Here is a 20,089-nt window from a genome sequence, read left to right as displayed (position 1 = left end):
ACCAAGAATTGAACCCCAGTCTCCTGCCCTATTCGTGAATGTTCTATCATACTAAATGAGGCAGTTAAATAAAAATGTTTTAATAAGTTTTACAGAAATATTGGAAATTAAGCAATCAGTATAAATCTTGTCCTTTATTAATCGAAAAAGTAACAAAAAAAAAAAGACAAAAACTAAACGATTACAAACCACAATGTCAAACAACGAATGTTGTATATTGTAATGTAGTACTTCTTCTACGTACGGTTCCCAGACAGTGTTGTTCGTCTTTAGCTGAAAAGACAAGGAAAATAAAGACAATCCAAATGAATTATGATAAAATAAAACGAAATTATTACTATTTACTGACATAAATTATTTTAAAGGAAATTAGTCAAAAACAATTTATCTTGTTTTACATATTCATTCGTGACCTATGTGCATTAAAAAATGTTTTTTAAAGTTATGTGAGTATCGATTCCAAGCAAAGCAGCCATCGTTCATCAAATTCCATCTGTGTTTGTTTACAATATCATGTCAGCTGATAATTGGGTTTGATGATTTTAAAAATAGTCTTTTTTCTCTTATACATGAAAAAGAATTTTTACAGGGGAATAGTTTATGTTATACCAGCCAAGATTACATCGGTGTAACCTAAAATATTCCCCTGTAAAAATTCTTTTTATCTATAAAAGAAGAAAGACTATTTTTAAGATCAGATTTTTTCGATTTTCGATACTTGTTGGATGAATTTCTGTACAAAACATATCTAAGAACACTGCCAGAAATATAAATTACCTTTGTGTGATATTTGCAAAAGATAGATTCAGCCGTTTCAGAAACTCACACACACACAAAATGACTTTTATATAAAAGTAGAGATTCTTGGACTTGATCTGTTAGATCATCAATCAAAAGATGATGCTGCACGATCTTGTAACCGTTCTTCATCGATTCTAATGTATGAAATCAAGCCTGTTGTAACCCAATTGTCTAGCACTAATTCTTTTTAATTTAACTCGTTTTAAACTCTGGTTTTCCTAAATACAATTCCTACGCAAAAATTCAGTATGGGAAACACTTGCGACTCATGGAATGTCACACAATGTTTACGTTTGAATAAAATTATTGTGGACGGATTACCTGTGTGTATATCACCCAGAGGATGAAGGTGAAGATTATATCAAAGGTTACCAAAAGGCAGAAAGTACGCCGTACAGGAGACATTCTACCATCTGGGCCTTCAACCCCAACTTCAGCCTCTACGCTGCTTGTTGCAAAGTTGGACATCCTGTGGGTAAAAAAAAAAAAAAAAATTTTTTTTTAAATAAAATAAAATTAAAAATTAAAAAGACAAAGCAAATCTCTATATTAATAAAGTTTTGTGATGACTTTTCATGTGTCTGTTCTGTGTGCGTTTATGTGTGTTTATCTACTGGACTTAAACAATTTAAAAATTTACTATGAACAGGATATTTGTTGAAATAATCAATAAAATAGCATACAATAAAACAAAATCGAAAAAAATCATATTTAAAAAATAATTATAAAATTAAATCTACCATGATGCATTTTGATTTCAACAATTAGTCATTTTAATCAGTTGTCAATTCTAAAAAAAAAAAAATGTCTAATAATTAAATCTAACATGAAAATATTAAAATAAATTTAGTCATTAAAAAGGATTATATTTTTAAAAAAATTTAATCATTAAAAAGAATTATAGTTAAAAAAAAAAAAAAAAACGAAAATCAGGGAAATAAAAACGTTAGACTTGTGGCCAATTTTGTTCTTTGCGTTTCTTGCTTTTTTTTTATGCGCAGTCTTTTGCATTATTGTTGTATTCTTCAAATTCTTTGAAGTCGCACCAGTTGGGCAGCAGAGGACAGACAAGGCAGTGTGGCATTGCATGCTTCTCTTTTCCACATTCGGAAATGGTTGCATCAGTTTTGTAGCCCCATCTGGTCATAACTTTTGACTGCTTCATTCCCATTCTCAGACGGTTCAGTGTTTTCTAGTGAAGCCAGGAGGGATGACCTCAGAAAGGAATATTTCCCTGTCAGTAGAAGTGGAGCCATTCTTATATGTCAAGTCTACAGCTGTAGTTTGATCTCTTTTGGCAATGTTAGGAGTTCGATACGGAAGAGGAAACTTCTTGACTTTAGTCCCCATATTAAAAACCAACCTTGTGTCTAACTTTGCCCGCATGGGGAGACAATAAATAAGGACTAAAATAATTTTAAGACATACCCACACACACAACAAGAAAGCAAAACAAGAAGCCTTGATTAAAGTTTCATATTTACCTGGTGTTCCTCGCAGCCTGTTCTGATGTAATTCCAGAATAGATGATAGCACCAGCCTGCTGGGCGCGTTTCACCCTCACAACTAAATCCTGGATAGCCTAAAAAATTTAAAAATACAGAAACATACTTAATCTGTTTCTTAGATCAAAAGTTTGTTTGCTTGATGTAGTAGAGCACACAAGTCAAAAATGTTTATGTGACCTTATACGAACTGTTTTTATTACACGTGTTTGCTAATTAATATCACTGAGCATAGATGACATAAAAAAAAGCACACACATATTATATATATATATACACACGCGCACACACACACACACACACACACACACACACACACAATAGTCGTTCCAAAACTAAACCATCTTATATTTAAGTCAAAGAGTTACGAAGACAGGAGTGGGATCATTAAAACGAGCAACTTCTCTGGCCCATAATTTATTTTCCTACATAGTCACCATCATTCTAAATGCACTTTTGCCAGAAATTCATTGACGTATCTCTGCTTCTGATGCACGTCCAGTGGTTGCTTTCTTAGAGTCTCACACCATCAATATCTGCAACAGAGAGATGAAACTTTTAACTTAAAAGTTTCGAGTCGTGAATTCAAGAGTTCAGTCATGATAATAATGCAATTTGCAATTCCCTCTGATTCATTCCGATGGAATAAAAAAAAAATAGGGGGCATTACTTTTGGAACGCCCCTTGTATCTAGCAATAATAAATAAACGGTTCTGAACACGTTTTTTTTTTTTTTTTTTTTTTTTTTTTTTTTTTACATAGGTATCACCACTTATCAAGGCCCAGAGGCCATTCAAGGATAAGGGTGAAAGAGTGTACAGTAGTCGACTGGACAATAAAGCAATCGCCAGCAATAGAAATTTGGCAAACTTGTTAACTTAAGTGGAATGGCTCATCAAGAACCCATCCATGTTGGACCTGAAGACAACCACACTAACCAGCTGAAAAGCAGGCAAACGGAAGACAGTTCCACATATGCGCAGTTCCAAGAGAGAAACTCCCCTCGTGGAATCCATGCCCAGGTCCAGGCACAGATAAAGAGTGGGGGAAATTATTGACAGCGTTTTTAGCTAGACGAGTGTTTGGCTGGCTTGGGGGGGGGGGGTTAACAGACCGGAGCCCAGATGAGCACCTGCCATGAAAATAACAACAAAGCATTTCACATTAAATCTGGTCATCAGAAGCGTATTTACATGCCACACATCCGTATCAATTTGAAGAGATGGTCAGATTTACTATGACTCTGCAGTTAAGTATTAAGACACTTTTCATTCTTCTTTCATTGTAAATTTTATTTATTTTTTATTCATTACATTTCTATATGGGGTACCTTTAATAAGTTTCCAGACTATTTTTTGTAAAGGCATTTAAAATTGTTGTAGATTCTTCAAAATTCAATATGTTATATTGCTATACATCTTATGAGAGGACTGACCAATTTTTATGATTTCAGGTTCAAATGAATGGCTACTACAGGAATTGGAATACTTGGAATTCAGCTTACTAAAAACTGATTGTCACAGCTGCTGAATTTCAAAAATGTAATGTAGATGCAAGGACACTTTAGAAGAATGATATGCAATAAAATTCTGTTTTAAACTTGGAAAAAAATGCCACAGAAACAGACGGCTTTTGGACCATCTTGCATGAATCGAGCATCAGCTTTTGAGTGGTATAAGAGATTCAAGGAAGGCAGGGAGTCTGAAGGTTGATGAGAGGTGTAGGCGGAGTAAGGAAGTCAAAACACCAGAGTTGATTGGCTAAATAAATAAGGACTATCGTATGTCAATAGAAACAATAAGTGCGAAGTTTGATGTCAGTGTGGGAACTGTACACACAATTATTTGATATTTAAACTGAAGATATGATAGATTTGCATGAAGATTGTCCCAAGAGTGCCCAGAGAAAATCAGAAAGAAATATATTGTCATGATAGGCGAGCTGATCAATTCCGATCCTGCAGTTCTTGATACCCTGTTGACCTGCAATGAAAGCTGGATTTACTGCTATGATCCAGAGATTAAGCGACAGTGTTCCCAGTGGAAGCATGCTGGCTCTCACAGAGGAAAGAAGGGCAGACAGCAAACCTACTCAGAAACTTGATGATTCATGTTTTCGACAGCACAGACACGATCTACATGCACCGGATTCCCATTGGACAGGCAATCAACAAGGAAGACTATTTTAAGAGAGTTCAAGATGAGATTCCGTCAGAAAAGGCTAGCACTTTTCAAACCAGGACCAGGTCTTGTTACAGACTATTTTTTTTTTTTTTTTTTTAATTTTTTTTTTTTACACAGTGATCACCACTTATCAAGGCCCGGAAGCCACTCAGGGATAAGGGTTATTGCAAGTACATTACGTTAGTGAGGAGATTTGCTGATATGTTTACTTAAGGGGGCGGTTCATTAGGAATTTGTTAACATTGGACTTGAAGACAACCAAGTTGTAGTCCGGAGGGAAGCAGGAAGACGGAACAGAGTTCCACAGGCGTGCAGTTCTAAGAAAGAAGCTTTGTTCATGGAATCTGCGTCTTGATTTAGGCACAGATATAGATTGGGGGAAATTTTTCACAGTGGATTCAGCTAGACGGGTATTTGACCAAGATGGACATCAAGACAGTTCCTCACTCTCCCTATTGTCCAGACCTCGCTCTCTGTGACTTTTGGTTATTCCATAAACTCAAGGAAAACCTTAGAGGCTGTCGTTATGAGGCAATTGAGATAAAAGAGGCTGTGACAAAGGTGATTGACACGCTCACACAAGAGGACTTCCATGGGGCCTTCCAGAAGTTATTTGAATGACACAAAAGGTGCATTGCAGCTGGAGGAGATTACTTCGAAGGGAACTCGATTTGTATGTATGTAATATCAATAAAAGTGCCCATATGAAAAAAGACTGGAAACTTATTTAAGGCACCTAGTATATGTATTTTTTTTTTTTGTTCGCACATGGAGATGCGAGATGCTCACCCGTTATATGACATGATATGCTAAATTATTTAACGACATGATATGCTAAATTATTTAACGATATGATATGCTAAATTATTTAACGACATGAGAAAACAGAGTCATTAAACGTTTGGTTTTGATTATATTGAACAGTTTGTTTGATTTAAATGCAATTCAGATAATGGATGAATCAATGAAAGGGGGGGGGTGATATGCAGAAAAGCTGTTGAGAGGAAGGCCCCTGAAACAGTACATATTCTCTCCTAATGACCTGGCATTATCTGGAGATTGAAATGAAATACAAAGTGAAAACAGCTGAAAAAATATAATTATATACAAGTCTAGAAGATAAGTAAGCTGTTTCATCTGCTAATAGTCGTTTACTTCATAGTGAATTTCTGCTACTGTTTTTGTAGCAAATATCGTTCGTTATGAATTAATTTGAAATTATATTGAGTCTTCAGTACATGCAAGATCTGATGCCTTAGTTTTACTATTCTGAATATGAGAAGCTGGATTTTCATATGCATTACTAATAGAGATCTGGTACGAGTCTGTCTGAAGCCGAAACTATACTATTATTTCTATTTATGTACTATTGTAATATCTTTCAATATGCAACTATATTGCAATGCTCAATTCAGAGGGGTGGGGTTAATGTAGCATCTGTTTTGTTATAATGAGATCATCCTCCCAGGTCTCACTTCCTATTTATGGGATAGTGTTGTATATGTCTGTTCATAATGATACCATTCTTCCAGGCCAGCAAAAACATGCGATCGGAGAAAGCATACATTAACAAGCATGTATATAATTATTATTTCATATATATATACACCTAATATAAAATGATATATTATATATATATATATACACATACATACAAGGTGGAACGATAAGTTTGTCGCCTTAAAGAAAACAATACTTTCTAAAAAATTTCTTAAAACTACTCTTCTAAAATGTCTCATTATGTACTCTTCAGCCTGTTCAAAATTAGAAAAAAAAAAAGAAAAAAAAAATTTCACTCAATAGCTTTTTATTTTCTTAGTAGCAGGGGCGGCCTGGTCTTGCTGAGTCATAAAATAAGCTAAAATATATTTTAATTCATGCAGAGTCTATATTTATTATTAGAGAGCCAATTCTCTATCGAATTCGACACCAAAATATTTAGTGCTCCAGTCGCATTCCCTACCATTTGAGCTATCAACAGATGAAAGATTTTTTTAAATGAAACCTTTCAGCTATGAATGAATTCACATGAACACTTTCAGCTATGAATGAATTCACATGAACACTTTCAGCTACGAATGAATTCACATGAACACTTTCAGCTACGAATGAATTCACATGAACACTTTCAGCTACGAATGAATTCACATGAACACTTTCAGCTACGAATGAATTCACATGAACACTTTCAGCTACGAATGAATTCACATGAACACTTTCAGCTACGAATGAATTCACATGAACACTTTCAGCTATGAATAAATTCACATGAACACTTTCAGCTACGAATGAATTCACATGAACACTTTCAGCTACGAATGAATTCACATGAACACTTTCAGCTTTGAATGAATTCACATGAACACTTTCAGCTACGAATGAATTCACATGAACACTTTCAGCTACGAATGAATTCACATGAACACTTTCAGCTACGAATGAATTCACATGAACACTTTCAGCTACGAATGAATTCACATGAACACTTTCAGCTACGAATGAATTCACATGAACACTTTCAGCTACGAATGAATTCACATGAACACTTTCAGCTACGAATGAATTCACATGAACACTTTCAGCTACGAATGAATTCACATGAACACTTTCAGCTACGAATGAATTCACATGAACACTTTCAGCTACGAATGAATTCACATGAACACTTTCAGCTACGAATGAATTCACATGAACACTTTCAGCTACGAATGAATTCACATGAACACTTTCAGCTACGAATGAATTCACATGAACACTTTCAGCTACGAATGAATTCACATGAACACTTTCAGCTACGAATGAATTCACATGAACACTTTCAGCTACGAATGAATTCACATGAACACTTTCAGCTACGAATGAATTCACATGAACACTTTCAGCTACGAATGAATTCACATGAACACTTTCAGCTATGAATGAATTCACATGAACACTTTCAGCTACGAATGAATTCACATGAACACTTTCAGCTACGAATGAATTCACATGAACACTTTCAGCTACGAATGAATTCACATGAACACTTTCAGCTATGAATGAATTCACATGAACACTTTCAGCTACGAATGAATTCACATGAACACTTTCAGCTATGAATGAATTCACATGAACACTTTCAGCTACGAATGAATTCACATGAACACTTTCAGCTACGAATGAATTCACATGAACACTTTCAGCTATGAATGAATTCACATGAACACTTTCAGCTACGAATGAATTCACATGAACACTTTCAGCTACGAATGAATTCACATGAACACTTTCAGCTATGAATGAATTCACATGAACACTTTCAGCTTTGAATGAATTCACATGAACACTTTCAGCTATGAATGAATTCACATGAACTCTTTCAGCTATGAATGAATTTACATGAACACTTTCAGCTATGAATGAATTTACATGAACACTTTCAGCTATGAATGAATTCACATGAACACTTTCAGCTTTGAATGAATTCACATGAACACTTTCAGCTTTGAATGAATTCACATGAACTCTTTCAGCTACGAATGAATTTGCGCATGTGCAAAAGTAATAAAAAAGTAATAAAAAAGTAAAATATTTCTGTACACATTATCCATTCATTCATCCAAACCAAGATGTTACTCATTATAAACTATACTTAATGTAGGATTATTAGTTCCTATCATTTTTAGTGTTATGTGGCAAACAATTCAAGAGTTTAGCAGTTAAATATTTACAGACACACACACACGTTTTAATTATATAGACATGCTTGTAAAATACATATATATTAGGATTTTAATTTTGGTATAAGACAGTGCGATACTGTAATGTTAAAAAAAAATGAAGAGAAAATAGTAATAAACTATGACTTAAATCTGATTTAAAAAATAACGAGTAAAGGAAATGTTGATAAATTATTATTTAACGGTTTAATATTCTAATTGTAATTCGACATGGCTGACTCATGTCAAATCGTTTTATGACTGGTTCATCGTAAGTCAATGACATCCTAAAATTTGCTATATTTATTATATTTATGTATATGAAGATACAAGTATACATTATATGTCAAAAATGACAGTAAAAATGCTTCAGTAGTCATACTAATTTTCATATAAAATAATATTTAAATCAGTGAAGTTAAAATAAATGAGAAAACGTCTTAAACTGGAAAGTATAACAAAAAAAAGTTATAAATAAATATAGAAGGTAGAAAAAATCCCCCTAGAAAACATTTACTTACAGAAATAGATTGAAAACAGGGCAGAGTTGTCTAAATTGTTATTTACTTGACCAATTCTAAACATTTGAAATGCATTCGGCCAATGATTTTATTAGTCACTAAATTGTATGCGTGTATAAATAGAATTATAAATATTATTTTTAAATTGGAACCTATTACGATAATAATAGCAATCAAAGAAATATGTAAAATAAATTATGAAAATAAGATTGAATAAATTTATTTCTTGATCCATAAAATTCAGACAAGGAATTATAATAACAAAAAATCCTTAAATCCATGGATTTTCAAAGACATACTCTTTTCATTAGAAATATAAGATAAATTATGCATTAGGGGTTAATATAATTTTGAAAATATATTAAAAAATGTATATATTTGTTTAATATATTTTCTAATTTATGCTAAACAGTGATGCATATATTCTTGTTTAAATTTGATGGACAATGAAGTTGTAATTTATTTAATTATATTTTCGTCACAGTGGATGTGTAATCTAGATCCTGAAGATGGGCTTAATTCTGATAACCTCAAAGGAAGATTAAATCTGGATAATATAGATGTGTGTGAAATTTTGATAGTATGGTCACATTGAATGAATGGAAGAAAGTTCTTGGATCAGTAGATGCAGAACAGTTAAGGTAGTAGGTCTATTTCACAGAGAAAGGCCAAGAAAAACATTATAGATGATAAAAAAATGGACTTAAGAGAAAGAGGAATAAAGATTTTGCCAAGGATAAGTTAGTTTGGGCAAATACTGCTGAAGCAATCACTTCGTTTAAAAATATAGAAAACAAAAATAAATGTACGTTTATACAGTTCAACATCATAGACTTCTATCCCTCGATATCTGAAGAACTTTTCAACATTGCCCTGGAATTTGCCGAGGCATACACTGATATATCCTCGGAAGAAATCCACATTTTTAAAAAAATGTAGAAAATCAGTTCTAGTAAATAACAATAACCAATGGATAAAAACTAAAATGAAAAATTTGTTTGATTTGGTGATGGCCCCTGGATTCTGCAGAGACATCAGATCTTGTGGGATTATTCATTCTATATACCCTCACAAGCATATTTGATACTACGGATATTGGCCTATATAGAGATGATGGACTAGCTATAATAAAAAAACTCCAACAAAATCAAGTGAGATAACTTTAAGAAAATCATACACAACGAAATGAAAAAAATTAGGCCTAAAAGTAGACGTACTAGCTAACATAAAAATAACAAACTTCCTGGACGTCACGTTAAATTTAGATAAAAACACATGAACCCTACTTAAAAGATAATGCTAACCCAATATACGTAAACCCTAAGTCCAATCACCCACCATCAATTATAAAACAGATTTCTAACTCGATCGTAAGTAGACTCAGTAATAACTCAAGCGATGAAAATGTATTTAACAGGTCAATCAATATCTACGAAACAGCCCTGAAAAATAGTGGATAGAAAAATATTGATATCAAATATAAGCAACAAAACACCAATAACTATAATAAAATTAAAAATAGAAGAAAAAGAAATATAATCTGGTATACAGCACCATACAATCAGATGTTAAAAACAAAACTTGGCAAGAAATTTCTAGATCTAATCGAAAAACACTTCCCCATAACCAAGCCCTTACACAAAATTTTCAATAAAAATAACCTAAAGTTATCATACAGCTGCTGCAAAAATTTCGAAATGATAATTAAAGCACATAATAACAATGAAAACAACAACAAAATAAACAATAAAAAATGTGGGCACCATGACAAAAATAAAACAAACACAAAGGACACATATGTAACTAGTAGAAATAATAATAAAAAATAATAAACCAATTCTGGACAATGACAACCATACTAGAAATAAAAATACTAATAACGAACAAGATAAATGCAACTGCAGATACCGCACACTTTGCCCACTTCAAAATAAATGTCTAACCAAAAGCATAGTTTACCAGGTCACAATATTTGCGAAAGAAAACCCGAATAACAAGAAATATTATGTAGGTATGACTTCTTTAGATTTCAAAACCTAATATTATGACCACAAAAGTACATTCAAAAATAAAAAAACACCGAATGAAAATAACTCTAGCAAACAAATAATGGGAACTCAAAGAAAGCGGACATTCGCCGGTAGTCGAATGGAAAATAGTAAGACAAGCAAATACATATAGAGACATAGACGATCCATGTAGATTATGCCTTCATGAAAAATTTGCTATCCTATACTTTAAAGAACCCCAACATCTATTAAACTGTAGGAAAGAAATAGTGAACAACTGTGTCCACAGGATAAACTTTACTCTAGGATAGCGATACAAAATAATTTAAAAATTAACAATAACAATAGAAAATAAATAAATGAAATAAACATACATATACATAAATTATTATATATACATATATATATAAACTAACATAAAAAATAAAAATAAAAAATAATTTAAAAAAACAAAAAAAACACATTTAATCTAGGTTTAAAGTAGGTCAGAACACTAGATATCTATGCTCACCACTAAAATAGCACACACAAAGGTAGCTTAATTGCCATATATATTTTATAACTTATATATATATATATATATATATATATATATATATATATTGGGGTGAAGAGGGCTCCCGTAAGCTGTGGTGAAGGCAACCTTTCTAGGAGAAGCAAATCTCTGATTTAAAAAACTAGAAAGTGGGAGAGCAGTACCCGCATTAAGCTGGTCTGCAGTTTAATGTGTTGCTGGCTATCTTGCTCTTGCTTGTTGCTGGATCTCAACATTTTGAACCGAGAGAGAGACTTAGCTGTCATACAAAGCTAAGACTCTGTAACATCATCGGTGTACAGATACTCCCTCAGGCACTTGTCTATTAAAATGGTCTTGTGGCAATGGAAGTCATTTTTGGGCTCATGAACTTTAAGTGTCTGAAAGAGTGGCACTCGTCTGACAAGACGTTGCAATCATATATATATATATATATATATATATATTACATACACATACACATTAATAAACATAGCTGTTGTAGAGTGGATGATAAATTTGAAAAGCATAGGCAGAATCAATACGATAACCAAGTTTCTTGTCATCTACTCATCAAACTAATCTGGTCTGATAATTGTGAATCACCCTTTAGTGTTATCATATGCATTTTGTTTGTTAATTATTTCACAATGAAATGCAAACACTGTCTTGAATTTTGCAATTTTCAGTTGTGAACTATGCACTAAAAATTCACAATTTATTTTCTGCATAATTGTCTTTATTTTTTTATAAATAAAACAGTGCATGTGTGGTGTGTGTAAATATTTAACTGATAAACTCTTAAACTATTGGTCACATAGCACTGAAATTAACAGGAAATAGTAATCGTACACCAAAGGTGGTTTATAACGAATAAAATCTTTGTTTGGATCGATTAATAACACGTACAGACATATCAGCAAGTGGAAATGCAAAATGTTCATTTTAACTTATTTGTATTAAGTTTGTGCGCAAGCATAAAACTAATCATAGCTAAAAGTCGTTAAATTTAAAAACTTTCTTATCTGTTTGTTGGTAGGAAATGTGGCTGGAGTGCTAAATGAGGGAATGCATCTGGAACGCTAAATGTTTTAGTTTCGATTCTAGCTCATGTCACCCAAGTCAGGTTTTTACTTTTGAAATTAGGTACAATATGATATTCAACAGAGAATTGACTCTGTAATAATAAATATGAAATCTGAATGAATTAAAATATATGTAAGTGTATTTTATGACCGACAAGGTTGCCCTCCCCCATCCTCCCGGCTAGTTTGCAAGAAAAGACATATGAGCACAAATATCCAAAATAAATTCAGCAATTAAATAATATGTGCATGAGAAAATGACAAATTTCAATGAGAAGATGGTCAACCTGATAAATTCAAGATGGCCACCTTCACAATATGCAAATTAGTCAAATTTTGCAATTTATTTTGATAGTTCAACTTATTTGCTACAAATGTTATTGACATTGTTTGGGCATACAACGAAAAGTTAAACTTACATTTTAAAAATAAGTGTAAATAAATAATTTTTCTACAAAAAAAAAAAAAAAATTAAAATCAACAATAATAATCTAATTTCCTGCTGATTATTAATTTTGGAATTTTGGAGCAGAGCTGCTAGGCATAAAAAGGGGTCTAAATGAAGGTTATATTTCGTTTAATTTAATTTTATGCAAAAAAATTAAAAGGTGGTGGTGGTGGTGGTGGTGTATATCCTTTATCAAAATTCAGATAGTTCTGATTTTCATGGAATTTGAATAATAGGCATTAGATACCAATTAATAAATATTCTAAATTTCAGTTTGTTTGGAATATTTAAAAAGTTTTTTTTTGGGGGGGGGGGTATAATATGAGCAAACTATCCTCTTTGAAAATTTAAATATTTCAGATTTACATTGAATTTTTTTTTTTTTTACAAGGTAGTCACCACTTATCAAGGCCCGGAAGCCACTCGGGGATAAGAGTTATTGAGTGTACAGTAATCAATGGGATAGTATCGTAGTAATCGTTAGTATTGGAGATTTGATAAAGTGTCTTACTTAAGGGGGCGGTTCATCAGGAATTTGTTTATGTTGGACTTGAAGACATCCAAGTTGTAGTCAGGTGGGAAACAGGCAAACGCAAGAGTGTTCCACAGGTGTGCACTTCTAAGAAAGAAGCTTTGTTCATGGAATCTACGTTTGATCCATAATCATTATAAAACCAATTAAAATCCCCTAAATTTTAATTTGTTCCTAAGACCTCTTAAGCTTAATTAATAGTTGATATTTTCTCAAATCTAAACCAACCTTCTCTCTCGGTAGCCGTGGTCAGACTCCATTCAAGTGTAGAATAGACAGGATGACCATCAACTCTCCTCACACGCATACACTTTTAAATAGTCCCGAGCTAACTGGGTTCAGTTTTGCAAATAAATAATTGAAAGTGTAGTATCTCGATGTTCATAGCCATAGGATGAGAAATTTGCTTAAATAGTCTTTTTCAGGAGCTAGATTATGCTAACATTAAAAAAAAACTTTTGACTAAGTTTTGCATTGGTGTGGAAACGAGAAAATTGAGCTGCGCGTGCGTATCTATTTTATGGCATATCAACACTTTGGGAGGTTAGGGTTATTTAATGTCAACACAATATGTAGCAGAAACGATCCACTGAACAAAGGTTGTTATTCAGGCCATAAGTTGACACCTTCCTAAGTGATATGACAAATTGTACTGGATTCCAGATTCCATGGCTTGTATTGGTATCCATTACTGAGATTTTGTTAGAAATAAAGAAGTAGTGAAAAAAAGAAGGCAGGGGCAAGGGGAGTGGAATGAGAGCATGGAAAAGAAAATGGCAAAGAGAAAAACCTCTGTTTTTCTCTTTGCCATTTTCTTTTCCATGAGAGAGAGAGAGAGAGAGAGAGAGAGAGAGAGAGGGGTAGAGAAAGAGAGAGAGAGAGGGGTGGAGAGAGAGAAACAAAAATAAAAAAGACAGAGAGAAAGAAAGAGAGAGGCAGAGAGAGAGAGGGGTAGAGAGAGAGAGGTAGAGGCAGAGAGAGAGAGGGGTAGAGAGAGAGGTAGAGGCAGAGAGAGAGGTAGAGGCAGAGAGAGAGAAAAAAGGCAGAGAGAGAGAAAAAAGGCAGAGAGAGAGAAAAAAGGCAGACAGAGAGAAAAAAGGCAGACAGAGAGAAAAAAGGCAGACAGAGAGAAAAAAGGCAGAAAGAGAGAAAAAAGGCAGACAGAGAGAGAAGGAAGAGAGAGAGAGAAGGAAGAGAGAGAGAAGGAAGAGAGAGAGAAGGAAGAGAGAGAGAGAGAAGGAAGAGAGAGAGAGAGAGAGAGAGAAGGAAGAGAGAGAGAGAGAGAGAGAGAGAAGGAAGAGAGAGAGAGAGAGAGAGAGAGAGAAAGAAGGCAGAGAGAGAGAAAGAAGGCAGAGAGAGAGAAAGAAGGCAGAGAGAGACAAAAGGCAGAGAGAGAGAGAGAGAGAGACAAAAGGCAGAGAGAGAGAGAGAGAGAGAGACAAAAGGCAGAGAGAGAGAGAGAGAGACAAAAGGCAGAGAGAGAGAGACAAAAGGCAGAGAGAGAGAGACAAAAGGCAGAGAGAGAGAGAGAGACAAAAGGCAGAGAGAGAGAGAGACAAAAGGAAAAGAGAGAGAGAGACAAAAGGCAGAGAGAGAGAGAGACAAAAGGCAGAGAGAGAGAGAGAGAGAGAGAGAGAGAGACAAAAGGCAGAGAGAGAGAGAGAGAGACAAAAGGCAGAGAGAGAGAGACAAAAGGCAGAGAGAGAGAGAGAGAGAGAGAGACAAAAGGCAGAGAGAGAGAGACAAAAGGCAGAGAGAGAGAGTGAGACAAAAGGCAGAGAGAGATAGAGACAAAAGGCAAGAGAGAGAGAGAGAGTGAGACAAAAGGCAGAGAGAGAGAGAGAGACAAAAGGCAGAGAGAGAGAGTGAGACAAAAGGCAGAGAGAGAGAATGAGAACAAAAGGCAGAGAGAGAGAATGAGACAAAAGGCAGAGAGAGAGAATGAGACAAAAGGCAGAGAGAGAGAGAGAGAGTGAGAAAAAAGGCAGAGAGAGAGACAAAAGGCAGAGAGAGAGATAGAGAGAAAGAATGAGACAAAAGGCAGAGAGAGAGAATGAGACAAAAAGCAGAGAGAGAGTGAAACAAAAGGCAGAGAGAGAGTGAGACAAAAGGCAGAGAGAGAGAAAAGGCAGAGAGAGAGAGAGAGAGAAAAGGCAGAGAGAGAGAGAGAGAGAGAGAAAAGGCAGAGAGAGAGAGAGAGAGAAAAGGCAGAGAGAGAGAGAGAGAGAAAAGGCAGAGAGAGAGAGAGAGAGACAAAAGGCAGAGAGAGAGAGAGAGACAAAAGGCAGAGAGAGAGACAAAAGGCAGAGAGAGAGACAAAAGGCAGAGAGAGAGACAAAAGGCAGAGAGAGAGAGAGAGAGAGAGAGTGTGAGACAAAACACAGAGAGAGAGAGAGAGAGAGAGCGTGAGACAAAAGACAGAGAGAGAGAGAGAGAGAGAGTGAGACAAAAGGCAGAGAAAGAGAGTGAGACAAAAGGCAGAGAAAGAGAGTGAGACAAAAGCCAGAGAAAGAGAGTGAGACAAAAGGCAGAGAGAGAGAGTGAGACAAAAGGCAGAGAGAGAGAGTGAGACAAAAGGCAGAGAGAGAGAGAGTGAGACAAAAGGCAGAAAGAGAGAGAGAGAGTGAGACAAAAGGCAGAGAGAGAGTGAGACAAAAGGTAGAGAGAGAGAGTGAGACAAAAGGTAGAGAGAGAGTGAGACAAAAGGTAGAGAGAGAGAGAGAGAGTGAGACAAAAGGCAGAGAGAGAGAGTGAGACAAAAGGCAGAGAGAGAGAGTGAGACAAAAGGCAGAGAGAGAGAGTGAGACAAAAGGCAGAGAGAGAGAGAGTGAGACAAAAGGCAGAGAGAGAGAGTGAGACAAAAGGCAGAGAGAGAGAGAGTGAGACAAAAGGCAGAGAGAGAGAGACAAAAGGCAGAGAGTGAGACAAAAGGCAGAGAGAGAGAGAGAGAGAGAGTGAGACAAAAGGCAGAGAAAGAGAGTGAGACAAAAGGCAGAGAAAGAGAGTGAGACAAAAGGCAGAGAGAGAGAGTGAGACAAAAGGCAGAGAGAGAGAGTGAGACAAAAGGCAGAGAGAGAGAGTGAGACAAAAGGCAGAGAGAGAGAGAGTGAGACAAAAGGCAGAGAGAGAGAGTGAGACAAAAGGCAGAGAGAGAGAGTGAGACAAAAGGCAGAGAGAGAGAGAGACAAAAGGCAGAGAGAGAGAGAGAGTGAGACAAAAGGCAGAGAGAGAAAGAGAGTGAGACAAAAGGCAGAGAGAGAAAGAGAGTGAGACAAAAGGCAGAGAGAGAAAGAGAGTGAGACAAAAGGCAGAGAGAGAGAGAGAGAGAGAGTGAGACAAAACGCAGAGAGAGAGTGAGACAAAACGCAGAGAGAGAGTGAGACAAAAGGCAGAGAGAGAGAGTGAGACAAAAGGCAGAGAGAGAGAGAGTGAGACAAAAGGCAGAGAGAGAGAGAGTGAGACAAAAGGCAGAGAGAGAGAGAGTGAGACAAAAGGCAGAGAGAGAGAGTGAGACAAAAGGCAGAGAGAGAGAGTGAGACAAAAGGCAGAGAGAGAGAGAGACAAAAGGCAGAGAGAGAGAGAGAGTGAGACAAAAGGCAGAGAGAGAAAGAGAGTGAGACAAAAGGCAGAGAGAGAAAGAGAGTGAGACAAAAGGCAGAGAGAGAAAGAGAGTGAGACAAAAGGCAGAGAGAGAGAGAGAGAGAGAGAGTGAGACAAAACGCAGAGAGAGAGTGAGACAAAACGCAGAGAGAGAGTGAGACAAAAGGCAGAGAGAGAGAGAGACAAAAGGCAGAGAGAGAGAGAGACAAAAGGCAGAGAGAGAGAGAGACAAAAGGCAGAGAGAGAGAGAGACAAAAGGCAGAGAGAGAGAGACAAAAGGCAGAGAGAGAGAGAGAGAGGAAAAGGCAGAGAGAGAGAGGAAAAGGCAGAGAGAGAGAGAGGGACAATGGCAGAGAGAGAGAGAGAGAGAGGGGCAATGGCAGAGAGAGAGAGAGAGGGGCAATGGCAGAGAGAGAGAGGGGCAATGGCAGAGAGAGAGAGAGAGAGAGGGGCAATGGCAGAGAGAGAGAGAGAGAGGGGCAATGGCAGAGAGAGAGAGAGGGGCAATGGCAGAGAGAGAGAGAGAGAGGGGCAATGGCAGAGAGAGAGAGAGAGGGGCAATGGCAGAGAGAGAGAGAGAGAGAGAGAGAGGGGCAATGGCAGAGAGAGAGAGAGAGAGAGAGAGAGAGAGAGGGGCAATGGCAGAGAGAGAGAGAGAGAGAGAGAGAGAGGGGCAATGGCAGAGAGAGAGAGAGAGAGAGAGAGAGAGAGAGAGGGGCAATGGCAGAGAGAGAGAGAGAGGCAATGGCAGAGAGAGAGAGAGGGGCAATGGCAGAGAGAGAGGGAGGCAGAGGCAGAGAGAGATGGAGGCAGAGGCAGAGAGAGAGGGAGGCAGAGGCAGAGAGAGGAAGGTAGAGGCAGAGAGAGGGAGGTAGAGGCAGAGAGAGGGAGGTAGAGGCAGAGAGAGAAATCCACACACACACACATGCACACACTAGAGGAAAAGCAAAGAGAGTAAGAATTTAGAAATCCACAGCAAATAAGAAACTGGTATATCTACTTTAAAACGATGGAACAGTTTTTGGAAACTAAACGCTTGGTTTAATATTTAAGGTCACACCATAAAACAGCCCCCCCCCATTGTTTTGTTTCATTATCACATGATTGTGACTGTTGCTATGTCATTTTAGCCTCTAATGGGACTCATGACATGCTTACATCGAACAGCTGGTCAGTAGAAAGAAAGAACTCCAAAATCAATGAACTGCAACATGGATGAGCAGAAATAACTGCCGATTAGAAACCTCTCTCTCATATGTATGTGTGTGTGTGTGTGTTGGGACGATTAACTGCATATCATCCTTGTGAGGATTCGTCAAGCTATTGCAATAGCCTGACGAACCCTCACAAGGATAAAACGTGGAAAATTCTGTGTAGCTTACTTGCAATATATATTTTAAAAATTTAAACCTAGCTCAACTTATGTATCGAGCACTGTTGAAGTAAATACTGAAAATAGATACATAAAATCCAAATCGAATTTGGTCCACAGGCCAAATATCCTATATATCGTTTCAAGTACATTGACCAAAAATTGACAGAAGTTTGGTAGAGACTGTTCCGTATGCGCAAAATACACACAAGGTCATTTATATATATAAGTGACTTTGTGTGTGTTTGCGCACACGGAACGGTCTCTACCAAACTTCTGAGACCTGACCAACAATGAGAATTACACTCATTGCTTGCATTGGGTTTTTTAATTTGGTTTGGATTAATATACATATATATATATATATATATATATATATATATATATATATATATATATATATATATAAATTCGTATTCCTGTCTGTTAGCTTGTTTGTTCACAATTTGATTAATATATACAAAACGTGTCTTACTTTAATCTTTCATTTATTTCTATACATAGTATCATATATGCAAAAATATACAATTAAGAGATCACCTTATTTGCATATGACATTAAGAAAAATCGATTTTATTAAATAGCGGTATCTTAGTTAATGTTTTTAGTGACAGAATTATTTTAAGTATTCTATTTAAAATTGTTATTCAATAAATTTTAAACAAAATTTAGATTAATAATATATTTGATTTAATTTTTTTTGGAATTAATATTTCCAACAAGGACCCTTCTTTAAAACTTTTTTTTAGAGTTAGTTGCCCCTTGATGCTATGTATGAAAAAAAACAAAAAAAAAACAAAAACAAATGTTCACCAAATATCATTTGGTAATTTCATTAAGTTTCTAGCTGGAAAAATAATTACATGTAGATAGAAAAATGTTTGGCTTTTATTTTATTTTATTTTTTTAAATATTCAAACAACAACAAAAAAACACTTATGAAAACAAAAACTGAAAAGATTTCATTTGTTTGTTTTATTTTATTGCTTAAACGGCAATACAGAAATCGGTAAATTTTTACCATTTAATCCAGCGTCGTTTAATACCTAAAAAAAATGAAGATCTACTGCCCCCCTAAATTCCACAATTTACACTTTTTTTTCTTTTTTTGCGTTGATTTTATCGATTACAAACTTAATTTTCTAATTAAAAAGGTAACTTTATATGACGTGACCCAGAGGCGTTTAACCCCTAAAAAAAAAAAAAATGGAGATCTACTTTTTCAGCCTAATACATTTAAACAGCCTTTATAAATATTATGAGAGAAGAAATTTTGAAAAAAAAAAAATAATGTTATAGTGGGGAATCACTTTTTTATATAAATTTAACGTAAAATGAGCACTCAATTTTTGGCCACCAAACGTTCAACAAGACATGTCACCTCTAGCATTTTTTCAAGTTTGGCGATTGAGGGCGAGGGCAAAATCTGACAAATACAATTTGTTTTTTTTTTCTGGTAGGGGGCAGAAATTACATTGGAAACATAAAATAATGATAAATTGAATTATTTTTTATAAGAACATTCTCTTACTTTCAAACAATTTAATAAACAAAACAAACCCCCAAATATGACAAATTAAATTTTTTTTTGGGGGGGGGTAGAATACATTAGAAACATAAAACGATAAATAAAAAGCAAATCGAAAAAGCCTCCCACTCCTTAAAAAAGCAAATCGAAAATTTCCTTTATTTACAAAAAAAAAAGAAAAAAAAAACCTTAAAAAGTGCCCTTACAAAAAATAAAGCTAAATGTGCAGTTTAGTGGCATAAATTTAACAGACAAAAAAAAAAAAATTATAAAAATTATTTATTTTTATATAA

The 20,089-nt window shown here is 35.2% G+C and overlaps 1 protein-coding gene across 5 annotated transcripts in view; it reads right to left on the bottom strand.

The window, feature by feature from the left end:
- The window catches only part of LOC145246580 (stAR-related lipid transfer protein 3-like), a 261,902-nt gene that overhangs the window by 158,318 nt on the left and 83,495 nt on the right, over positions 1 to 20,089 (bottom strand). For all 5 annotated transcript variants that reach the window (XM_080108192.1, XM_080108193.1, XM_080108191.1 and 2 more), the window contains 3 exons: positions 2,286 to 2,383; positions 1,123 to 1,270; positions 190 to 273 (listed from right to left, as the gene is read on the bottom strand). In XM_080108192.1, the coding sequence (XP_079964318.1) occupies positions 190 to 273; positions 1,123 to 1,270; positions 2,286 to 2,383 (330 nt within the window). The remainder of the gene's footprint in view (positions 1 to 189; positions 274 to 1,122; positions 1,271 to 2,285; positions 2,384 to 20,089) is intronic.

Source organism: Euprymna scolopes, chromosome 24 (genome assembly GCF_053919585.1).
Source record: "Euprymna scolopes isolate OS-2025 chromosome 24, ASM5391958v1, whole genome shotgun sequence".
In the NCBI taxonomy this organism is placed as follows: domain Eukaryota; kingdom Metazoa; phylum Mollusca; class Cephalopoda; order Sepiida; family Sepiolidae; genus Euprymna; species Euprymna scolopes.
The sequence above is the reverse complement of the archived record's forward strand: the minus strand, read 5'-3'. Positions and strand labels throughout refer to the sequence as shown.